This window comes from Xenopus laevis, chromosome 2S, assembly GCF_017654675.1.
Source record: "Xenopus laevis strain J_2021 chromosome 2S, Xenopus_laevis_v10.1, whole genome shotgun sequence".
NCBI lineage: Eukaryota > Metazoa > Chordata > Amphibia > Anura > Pipidae > Xenopus > Xenopus laevis.
Window position 1 is genome coordinate 127,848,608 of NC_054374.1, and position 12,079 is coordinate 127,860,686.

Consider the following 12,079-nt stretch of genomic DNA (forward strand, 5'->3'; position numbering starts at 1 on the left):
GTTTTCCTGCACAAAGTATAATATTGGCAGATTATTTTAAAAGTCGTTTATCTAGATTTTGCTGCACAGTCCCCTGATTCGTCACAAGAAATGGTAAATGTAAAGAGAGTGGGTGGGTGGGCACGCGTCAATACACATATAATACACAAAAGCCATGAATATCTTGTAAATTATATCCTTATAAACGGTGAGTTCTGATGTCATCAGTTATAAACGGTGAGTTCTGATGTCATTTCTGTCACATGACTCACTGAAATTTGTGTATTATAATAAATAAAGTACCCCCAGTTGCAAAATATGAGGATATTAGGAGTTACCTCGGAGTTCCATGACCAGTATAAAAGCATTCGGCCTCATGTTTTTATAGGGTCATGAAACTCCTCAGTAGCTTCTAATATCCTGATAATTAACAAGAGGGGGTACTGTTTTCACTATATAATACACAAAAGCCATGAATATCCTGTAAATGATATCCTTATAAACGGCGAGTACTGATGTCATCAGTTATAAACGTGAGTGGTCGTTTTTGTCACATGACTCACTAAAACTTGTGTATTATAATAAATAAAGTACCCTCTTTTGTAAATTATAAATATATTCCATGACACAAGGCCGAGGTGGTAATGAAACTCCTCGGTTATAATATCCTTATAATACACAAAAGCCATGAATATCCTGTAAATTATATCCTTATAAACGGTGAGTTCTGATGTCATCAGTTATAAACGGTGAGTTCTGATGTCATTTCTGTCACATGACTGACCGAAACTTGTGTATTATAATAAATAAAGTACCCCCAGTTTTAAAATATGAGGATATTAGAAGTTACCTCGGAGTTCCATGACCAAGGCCTCGTGTTTTTATATGGTCATGAAACTCCTCGGTAACTTATAATATCCTTATATTTTACAAGAGGGGGTACTTTATTCACTATATAATTTACAAAAGGGGGTACTTTATTCACTAAATAATTCAACTTCATTAAAAATTATGATCATTTAATATATAGACATAAAAAAGCTCAGATATTGAGACGTTTCATCCAAATCTCTTGCATATTTGCTGTATCACGAGGCTTAGCTTTTGAGAGAGGCTGTGAGTGGGTGCATTGTACAGATCAGGGTCTCACGTGAGGAAAAGGCCCACTGCCCACTCATCCCTGCAGCAGCAGAATTTAAGGCTGGAGCTGCTGCATCAGTTACTATGGAAACGGAGACAAGTCTCGCGAGAAGTCCCTCCGCACCCATTGCACACCGGTCCATCGTTGGAGATATCGCGATATTTGTTCTTGGCTGCTTCCGGTCAGAAAGGACAGAGGGGTAGCTGCGGTAGGGAAGGAAGAAGAAGAAGAGGTGGTGGTGGAGGTAGGTGAGAGGCAGCGAGTGTCTCACGTTAGTGTGGCTGTTCCATGCCATATCTTTTTGAAATCAATCAGCGCCATTCACCTCAAAGTATATGAGCGGTCCCTAGGTTTTCCCATCAATGAATGACGGCGTGAGCGCCTGCCTCCATCCTTAGTAACATGCGCTGACCAGACCTGCCCATATAACGATGCACCTGGGGGAAATGTTACATTAGTAATTGATGGTATTTGACTTTCAGGCTGCTGCTATTTGCACATCCGAGCCTTACACATTAACTTGGGAGCCTCTTAAATAATGAGGGCTTGCATTGCACCTTATACATATATATATTTATTATACAAGAGCTTGGATTTCCTGTCAAATATATGTGTATAAATAGTGCGTAGTGATGGCATCCATCTTTCAGTGCCTTGTCATGTTCTTCTTGTCACTTGACTCACCAAAATAGTTTTTATATAGAAAAGTCTACCCCCTGTTTTAAAATATGAGGATATTGGATGTCACCTTGAAATTCTGTGACCTGTAGGGATGCACTATTTTGGATTCGGCCGAACCCCCAAATCCTTCGGGAAAGTTTCGGCCGAATACCGATCCGAATCCTAATTTGCCTATGCAAATTAGGGGTGGGAAGGGGGGGGACATATAACTTCCTTGTTTTGTGACAAAAAGTCACACAATTTCCCTGCATATGCAAATTAGGATTTGGTTCGGCCGGGCAGAAGGATTCGGCCGAATCCTGCTGAAAAAGGCTGAATTTCCGAACCGAATCCTGGATTCGGTGCATCCCTAGTGACCTGTATAAAAACACTCAATGTGCCCTTGTGCCTTTCCTTGTGAACAATCGGGGGTTTGTGCAACAAAATCTAGATAAATGACTTAAAATAATCTGCCAATGTTATACTGTTTGGGCAGGAAAACAACCTGTAAAAATTATACCTGACCGTAGCTTACAGAATGCTTATATGTTGTTACTGGAGACTCGTACTATAATTTATACGGCTATTAGAAGTCATAAAGAGGTTCCTTGACTATACTGAAGTTCTTTTATGTAACTCACAGGATTTCAAGGCGACTACTAATTACCTTTTCGTAGTGGTTACATTATCATTGTAATCTCCATCTGTTTATTTATGCCAGTGTATAAGGAGGTAAAGTAATAATTACCCTCTACACAAATTTTTTGAATGAAGTTTAATTTTTCACTCCACGTCTATCCTTAGATGAACATGTACCCCACCAGTTCCTTCATTGCTATGCACAACTCCCAGCATCTTCACTTTCATTACAAGGCACTCCCTTTTCTGTTTCACTAAATTCTATTGCTGCAATATTGCCCCTCTAGTTAATGCATTAACATTCACAAATCTTAGCACCAGTTTTTCCTCCCTTGTCTTCTCCCAGACTTCCATCCATATTGTACCACAGCCCTTTAGAGTCATATGATACAAGGCATAATCTGTGCCGGGGAAAGAAACGCCAATCTGCTTCCTTCTGCCCAAAATTACTGTGCAATGACTGGCACAGTATTGTAACTGGTGGATTTGATGTCTAAATGCAGGTTCTCAAATCCCAGTTTTTCATGCAGTTTTTATAGGGGTTGTTCACCTTCCAAACACTTTTTTTTTTTTTTTTTTTTTTTTTTTAAAAGTTCAATTGTTTTCAGATTGTTCCCCAGAAATAAAGACTGTATTTCAACTACTTTCCATTTTTTACAGTTTTTTCAAAATCAAAAATCAAAGTTTAATGTTCCTGTTTGTGGCGTTTGAGTCTGGCAGCTCAGTAATTCCAGTGTAGTTTCTATACAGTTACAATTTGCTACATTTAGTTGATACAATTAGTTGATACCTTTTTCAGCAGCATCTCTGGAGTATTAGCAACTATTGTATCAATTCTAACAGCTGCCTTTAATGAAACAGGCAGGGACAAAGATAACTAATGTATCAACTAAATGTATCAATTTAGAATAGTTTACAGGGTCAGTGCCCCCCCAGCTGCGTTAGAAGAAGAAAAATATAACTTAACACTTCAATATTAGAAAAACGTTCACACATAGAAAATAGAAAGTAATTAGAAAAAAGTCTATTTCTCGTTAACTGTCGGAAAACAACTAGGTGTTTGAAGGCGAACAACCCCTTTAACATTGAGTTAAAGAGTGGAACATTTAAAGACTTGTTCAGTTCAGCAGTTTTGCTTTACGGTGTTTTTCCATCTATATAACGGAGTTATGTGCATCAGAGAAAAGGTTGCAGTGTTTGACAACCTTCCGTTTTATGCTCAACAGTGTTGCAGTTTATAGAGAGATTCTTTTGTTACACATGGGCTAAGTTTTACCTGCTGCTTGCTTTCAAAGTTAAAACTCCCAGGTTGCTGTTTTATTGGCAATCACTGGGATCACCTGAATATAGCTGGAAAGGGTGGGAGCTACAACATGGAGCTGGTCACTGTTCCTGTATAAACTAACAAACAAGGGAAAGTTGGGCTCATCACTAATTTTTAAAAACATTAAGCGGGGGTCACAACAAAATTGCTCTTGTTCTTGTCTATATGTATTTTGTGGACACCGTCTCATTGCCCCTCTGCCTAATGGTTTAAAAAGTAGTGGTGAGCACAACTTTCCCTTTTTTCCTGATAAAACTAACCTATAATAAAATTACCTGTGTGGCTGGGACACCCGCCACGTGGTTATTAGACACCATCTTTGTTCCTAGGGCGCGTGTGGCGCGCTGCTTAAAGGTGCTGTCGTGATTGCGCATTGACGCACGTTTTGGCGCGAACTTTGTCTGTATTTAAGGCCCATTCTGTCCCCCAGCCAGTGCCCGTGATAGAACTTGTTCTAGTGGTTTTCCTGAGCCTTGTGCGTCTGTCTTTGAAATTCTGATCTGATTATCCGTGTTTGACCCTGCCTGTTCCTGACTATTCTGCATTCTGTATCCTGACCCTTGCCTGCCTACGATAACTCTCCTGCTTAACCCCTTGATTGACTACCCGGTTTTGACCCTTGCCTGCCTGACGATTCTGATATCCACCTGCCTCGACCCAGCCTGTCTGACCATCCTTCTGCCTAATCCTCTTGTACTGTGACCTTCGGCCCAAAAGACTCTGCTACCAGCCGTGCCCCTTTGCTAGCCAGCACATCTCGCCCCCACCCAAGTAAGCTGAGGGCTCCTCCCGAAGCCCAACGGTGGTCACACTACTGGTGAAGCCGAGACCAGGATACTTGGCACTTGTTCTGGTATTGGGTGCCGGCCTTGACATTACCTTAGTTTGTGTGAATGTGATGTGAACTTTCTTCTTGTGAGCCAAGTGACTGATATCCTGACTGTGCCACCACACATAATTAGATACATACACACTGAATGCACTTTGTCTTTTGCCCATGATGTTGTTTAATAATTAACGCACAAATCAAATGGATGTTGCTGTTTTTACGTGGGTGTCCCTTTGTGCTCTCAGGAGCCATAGGAGAAAACAGGTTATATCATCTTCCTGTTATCTGCCAGAATAATGCAGATGGTGATACATTTTAATGAACAGAAATATGAATGAAGCAAACTGTTAATGGCATACATTTGTTGAATTGGCACAGACTTCATCTTAAGCCTGTGGATCCCGATGGCATTCGCTCTGCCAATGTATTTCATTTCAATGGGAGATAACCTGGCAGCACAAGTGCTAGTACTGTTCTAGTGGGCTTTTTCAGGTTCAAATGCTCAGTTCTGCCAATGTGCAGCAGGGTGAGTTTCAGGAACCTACTCTGTAGAAGTACGCTGGCATTGCGTTTGCCCGTGTCGCTTAAGCCTTACAATTTATTTTGTTTAAAGGAGAAGGCAAAGCTAAAATGAAGTAAGCTTTATCAGAAAGAGTCCTCTATCAAAATGAACAGCTTTCCTTCTATTGTGTATACATGGGCTTCAGTATCAGACTTTCTGTTTCTCTCCCTCCCTTTCCCCCCTCAGGCAGGAAGTAATGTCACACCAAGCTAATATGGCAGCTGCTATCCTAAACAAAGAGAGATAACTTCTAGAGCTGTTTATTCAGGTATGGTACAGCATTCTGCAAATAAATATAGTGTTATAGTTTGCACTATTGTGGCGTATCTATTGGCAATAAACTCCTTCTGTAGCTTTCCTTCTCATTTAAGCTAATAAGGCTTATTCAGGCATCACTGGATAAACATTGCCTGTCTGCACTAAAGATACACCCAGATTTGGTTTGGGATTCAGATTAATTCAAGCTATTAGCAAGATCGGTTCCATCCAAGAGTCTGACTTCAATTGTGCATCAGGTTATTCTGCACATGCTGCTTCATTTATGGCTTGTGGATGTTTTTGACAGAAACCATAACCCTAGAATTCAACTCAACCAAAGTGCAGGGCTCTGTTTCTCTGCACACAGATAATAGTTGCCTCTGTTGTACATTAGCTCAGGCTGATGCTTGTTAATCCATTTAGGTTAAAATACTAAATCCGATTTATTTGTAATTCCTTCAGAGCTGGGTCCATTTACCAGACACCTATAAATGTAAAATTGGCCTCAATTAGCAGAGACCCTTAATACCAGACCTAGTTATTTAGAACTTAATTTGCATAAAATCCACATCTCCGTTTCAGCTTGCCTCAGGTAGGCCAATGAATTATTTACCAAGATAGAGCTTGATCCTGCTAGTTTCACAACAATAGAAGTAACATGGAAACAAGCTGTCATGTTGGGATGTATAGATACAGATAGCATATAACTCTCATATAATAATGCAATTTTTTTTTGTTATTTGTATATGTATTGCTATTGAAAGCAGTGTCTTGTCTGTCCCTTTCTATTCTCTGCCCTGATGGCTCAGACTGTTGATAACAATGTAAGACAAGGCAGCTGATTAAAGGAAAACTATACCCCCAAAATGAATACTTAAGCAACAGATAGTTTATATCAAATTGAATGACATATTAAAGAATCTTACCAAACTGGAATATATATTTACATAAATATTGCCCTTTTACATCTCTTGCCTTGAACCACCATTTCGTGACTCTATCTGTGCTGCCTCAGAGATCACCTGACCAGAAATACTACAATACTAACTGTAACAGGAAGAAGTGAGGAAGCAAAAGGCAGAACTCTGTCTGTTAATTGGCTCATGTGACCTTACATGTGGTTTGTATGTGTGCACAGTGAATCTTACGAACTCGGGGGGTGGCCCTTATTTTTTAAAATGGCAATTTTCTATTTATGATTACCCAGTAGCACATACTACTAAAAAAGTATATTATTATTATAATGGTTCATTTACATGAAGCAGGGTTTTACACATGAGCTGTTTTACTCAGTATCTTTTAATAGAGACCTACATTGTTCGGGGGGTATAGTTTTCCTTTAACAGACCTGTCCTTTGCTGGGGAACTAACATTTCTGAAACATTGTTTAAAAACAAGCAAAAGTAAACGCTGCCTTCAGTAGCAATAGTTATTACAAATAACTTTAAAAGCACTGAATGTATATTGGAAAGTTGCACATTTTTTTATTGGGGTTGACTTGCCTTTTACACATGATGTTGAGAACTCAGTGTAAATAATTTAAACAGTGTAAAAATAAGCATGAAAAGTGATATTTTGGACATCTGCATCTGAGCCATATTAATGCTGATCTCCTTGGGCATAGTAATATCACAGCACTGCTAATCTGGACAGGCTTTTAAAGCTATTTTAAATTTGCTGATAATACAACTTGCTGCCTCTGATGGGAGATGCCTGGGCACACCACACTGTGTTTGTTTGTGGCTGAATGTAATAAAGTGAGCTGATTGTTGGCTGGACATATAAGAGTGTTGTCCAACCAGCCAGACTCTGAAACAAGCTATTTTGAGGGGGGTGCCAAATACTTTAGAAAAGTAATATTTTCATGCTGGGCATAAAAGTGTCTGGTGAATCCATGTTCATGATTTCATTCATGTTCATGATTTTTGTCTTGTTGTCTAATGATGTGGGAATATGATAAAGTAAAATGTACGTTTTATATCCTGTATCTCCATATACCCTGTATCTTGTTCCATGGTGTAGTGATGGATTCTGGGATCTTCCATAGTGAGTGGTGCACAGATTCTCTGTAATCACTTATAGATAAGGGTGGCGTTGCATCAATGTGTAAGCTAACAATAAAACTGGGTACGTAGAGAGGTTGTTCAAAATAAATCTTTTCAATATAGTTAGTCAAATCTGTAATGTATAAAGGCTGGAGTGACTAGTCATCTAACCTAATAGCCAGGACACTATTTTCTTCTGTGCAGCTCTCTAACCTCTCAGTCAGTGACTTGAAGTGTCCCTATTTGTGAACCTAAGATAAAAATGCAAAATACAGGAATTTGGCTGCGGGTGTGTGTGTGTGTGTGTGTGTATATATATATATATATATATTAAACTTGTTAAAATTGCTTAGATTTACATTGATAAGAGTTGCAACTTTACATCACATCTCACCTTTTCTCTGTTTTACACTTCTTCTTTTGTATACATCATCTGACAGTTTGTAAGCCTGGTTATTATTATTAGACGTGGTCATAAAAGCATCTTTAAGAAAATACCATGGGAAACATCTTTGGGAACCTTCTGAAGAGCCTACTTGGGAAGAAGGAAATGAGGATACTCATGGTGGGACTTGATGCTGCAGGAAAGACCACCATCTTGTACAAACTAAAGCTTGGAGAAATTGTGACTACTATACCCACCATAGGTACATCCCGGAGGGAAAAGTGTGCATGTTTTTAATTGTCAAGGGAAAGTATTAACATAATTTATACAGGTATTGCTTATGATTGCTCTTGAATATTTTGTTGAATTAAAATTACACAAAATAGTCCAATTTGGGCCTAGGCACGTGAGCAATATCACATTGCAGCCTTTGGAACATTATAGCTAAGTCTACCTTGTGTTTTTCACATGGAAATTTGACTTTCATTTTCAATGGAAAAACATCTTGACGTTTGCTTCCCATTCTTTTCTTTATAACAGGATTTAATGTGGAGACTGTGGAGTACAAGAATATCAGCTTTACTGTGTGGGATGTGGGCGGCCAAGACAAGATTCGCCCACTATGGAGGCATTACTTTCAGAACACTCAGGGTGAGTGTTTATCCTTGTGCATCGTATTTCTGTTGTTTGAGGTGTCACAAATGTAGGGGGTGGGCCAGTTGTTGTTAAGGTCCTGGAAAAAATTAAACCTAGTTCTTTTTAGTTTGGAGAAGGAGTGGGTGGGTAGATGCACCAAGAAGGTGTACTTGAACACACACAATCTGAAAGCCACTTTCTTAGAGAGACTCTGGTTTCAATTTCGATGGCAGATCCTTGTGACACTTCAGTAGTCAGGTAATCTTCTGCTGTCCTGCCTAACTAATTACATGTATAATGGCTAGTTTTGCTCACCCAGTGAAACACAATAAAGCCCTTTTGAGTCCCACAGGAGAAATTTACTGTGTAAATAATTATTTTAACATACCCCTTCCTCTTTATACTGATGATAGAGACCAGTGTTGGACTGGCCCACTGGGATACCAAGAAAACTCCCGGTGGGCCCAGGTGTCAGTGGGTCCTCTTGCTTCTAAACATTTGGCCTATTTCATGGTCATTCCCTATTTCTTTATAGGAAAAAAATCCATTGTAATGGAAGAATATAGTAAGTAGATATAAAAGACTAGGAGAATAAAGAGGGTGAGTGAGAAAAGGAGGAATAATAGTGGGCCCATGGTGTAAGGTTTTCTGGCGGGCCCCTGGCATCCCAGTCCAAGCACATTCTTGCTCCTTCTCAGTCATAAAGCTGAATTTGGGGAATGCCCACACCACCACTTCCATTTGGCTTTTAAAAACATTATAATGATGCACTGATAACTTACCTAGCTGGCACTGTCAACAAAAAATAAGGGGCATTTGGCTGGCACCATTGACTCAACAGATCCAAACTTTTCCCAAAATGTTGTTTCTTCTATATATTTTTTTTGCTGTCACTATGATTCAGTAATATCTTCTGATTGTGCTAGGTGAATACAATCATATGGTGATTTAATGCTGGAAAATAAATCCGTACTTAAAAACAATCTTTTGCAGGGACCTGTCCTTTGTCCTGTTTTGTCCTCCCCTATCACTTTCCACTTCGTTGATATTCTCCCCAATTTTTGTAGCTGTGCTTTGCCCTAATCACTGCCCTAGGAGCTGAGCCAATTCATGTTGCTTGTTTTAAAGCTGTTTTTGTTTGTAAGGCATAGAAATGAAATCAGTCAAAATAATGCCTTTTTAGGGTTAATATTTGTGGTGGACAGCAATGATCGAGAGCGAGTGAATGAGGCCCGTGAAGAACTGATGAGGATGCTGGCAGAAGATGAGTTGAGGGATGCAGTGTTGCTTGTTTTTGCCAACAAACAGGTTTGTGGTTCTTTGCTTTGCTAAATGTTGTTATATTGTGTTACTTACAAGCTTATGAACAAGCAGTTTATATTAGTGCTGCTTTTTGTTCCTCTATGAATTATTTGTGAAATAAAGAGGTTTAAAATACTAACCAAATGTATACGTTGCCATGGTTCTGCCTGTAATTTCAATTAGTCTGGCCCTTATACAGTCCTGCACCAATCACTTATTGCTTTATGTTGTGTATGTGACTGACAGAGAGGACTTGCACATGCTCCCCATAGTGTAACATTAATGCTGCAATGCCCTTGTTATTACCGCAGTAAATATTGTATCTCAAGGGTGGTCAACACTGGGCAAATTTGCCCATGGGCAGTAACCCATGACAACCAATCAGATTGCTGCATTCATTGTTCTACTTGCAGCTAGCTTTAAAAAGCTAATCACTGATTGGTTGCTATAGGTAACTGCCCGTGGGCAAATTTGCCCAGTGTTGATAAATGAGGACTCCTGTGCTTATATCCTTTCAGTACTTGGAGAAAAAGTTACTTTAACACATTTCCCTGATTTTACATTTTCCCTGATTTTTTTTTTCCTGGTCCCCTGAAAAACAAAAAATGGAGGTTCTACTGTATTTTCTAAATACCCAAGTATACTTTTACCTATGTTCAAACTACTTTATATATTGGCCTGTGGTAGTAACATTGGCTGGGTTTATATGAATGTTTCCTTTGCTAACTCTATCTATTCTCTGCTTCCCATGTTCACACTGACCATCTATAACTACTTGCAGGATCTGCCCAATGCTATGAATGCTGCAGAGATAACAGACAAGCTGGGCCTGCATTCTCTCCGCCACCGCAACTGGTACATCCAAGCAACTTGCGCTACCAGTGGAGATGGTCTGTATGAAGGGCTGGACTGGCTAGCCAACCAACTGAAGAACAAGAAGTGAAAGCGCCAGTCCCACTATGTCTTCAGCGTGCGCCTGACTCTTCTTCCCACATCCTTACTCTGCTTCTCCAGCCAGACCAGGTTGGGGTTGACTCCTGGTACAGACCACACAATCCCTCCTACTTCTCTTGGTTCCACACTTGCTTTTGTTGCCGTTTTGGTTTGGGGTGTTTTAATCAGGTGCCGTGTTTCTCCTGGTTCATCAAGCTGCTGTTCCTTGCTGTTTTCTTTGTTCTTTGAAGATATTGGGTGGGAGCGGACAAGTGAGTATTCAGCCCCTTGTGGACAGGGTTGGTTAGAGGAAAGGAATGGGAGCAGTGCTGTTTTGTGTTTACCGTATGTTGTGTGGAAGCTCCCTTTGCACATGATTGTGGGAATGTGTTTGGCTTCTTGTATTTGGTTTTAAATCATTCTATTTTCAGCACTTCGTCCAAAATGGTTTAAATAGTGAAATAAGGATTATAATATATATAATAATTTATTCTCTCTGGGAAAGATACAATAAGCTTGGGTTCTGATATTATTTTAGAGTACTGTGCATTAGTGCAGCAGAGCAGTTTTAATAGATGACCAAACCACTGGGGAGCAAAAAGAGAAATTTAAGGTGCAATAAAGAATGGCAATATATTCCTTGTAGTGTAGGCTTCCCACCGGGAGGGACACTCCTTGCTTGTATGTTTCACAATTGCTTTATCAGTGAGAAGTTTCTTCTGTGAGACAATACAGTATTGTGCAACAATTACGGAGTTAATTAAGGAGTAACCCTCCCAGCAGCAAGGGTGCTTATACTTTGGGACTTTACTATATACAGGCTTTTTTTTTTACTGTGGCACTTGTTTTGAAAATACTTCTCTCCAGTATTAAATATTGAAATCGTTTTTTTGTTTAAAGTTTTTTTAACATGTTAATCCCATGGTTTTGTCATTCCAACTTAAACTAACAGTACTAAATGTTTCAAATGTAGGTTGCAGCGCTTACTTATTTGCATGAGTAAATAAGGTTTAAACTTTGGTTGGTTATCTGTGTTATATTTAAAATACCAGACAATAGGTTGGCAAAGGCAAGGTATAGAACCACAAACACTGAGTAGCCTACAGACTATCCTCTGCTGCTAATCACACTTACACCCCTTCATTTTGAAGCACTAATCCTAAAATCAAACACTTTGCCCTAAACACAGATTGTTTAATTGGGGAGAAGTGAGTTCTTTAGAGTTGAGAACACTGATCTGCCTGACATTGATTCAGCAGCCGGGGAATAATTTCACTGAATACTATTAATAATAATAATAATATATGATATTGGTGGTTTTCTAACCTTAAAAACACTACACATTGTTGTGTCTAACAAGTTTTTTAATAAGCGTCACAATAAGTT

The 12,079-nt window shown here is 39.3% G+C and overlaps 1 protein-coding gene across 3 annotated transcripts; it reads left to right on the top strand.

Moving 5' to 3' along the window:
* The first annotated feature begins 1,209 nt into the window (after positions 1–1,209).
* Positions 1,210–11,713, top strand: arf3.S (ADP ribosylation factor 3 S homeolog). Of its 3 annotated transcripts, none has more exons than XM_018248324.2 (5): positions 1,210–1,364; positions 7,878–8,084; positions 8,363–8,473; positions 9,642–9,766; positions 10,542–11,712. In XM_018248324.2, the coding sequence occupies exons 2-5, from the start codon at positions 7,937–7,939 to the stop codon at positions 10,701–10,703; spliced, it is 546 nt and encodes a 181-aa protein (XP_018103813.1). In that variant the 5' UTR covers positions 1,210–1,364; positions 7,878–7,936; the 3' UTR covers positions 10,704–11,712.
* Positions 11,714–12,079: the final 366 nt, after the last annotated feature.

What these genes read in the sequence shown, in the direction of transcription:
- arf3.S (XM_018248324.2), top strand. Translation starts at nt 7,937, where the DNA reads ATGGGAAACATCTTTGGGAACCTTCTGAAGAGCCTACTTGGGAAGAAG. An exon ending in GACTACTATACCCACCATAG is followed by an intron (nt 8,085 to 8,362) that starts GTACATCCCGGA and finishes TCTTTATAACAG; the next exon opens with GATTTAATGTGGAGACTGTG. An exon ending in TTACTTTCAGAACACTCAGG is followed by an intron (nt 8,474 to 9,641) that starts GTGAGTGTTTAT and finishes ATGCCTTTTTAG; the next exon opens with GGTTAATATTTGTGGTGGAC.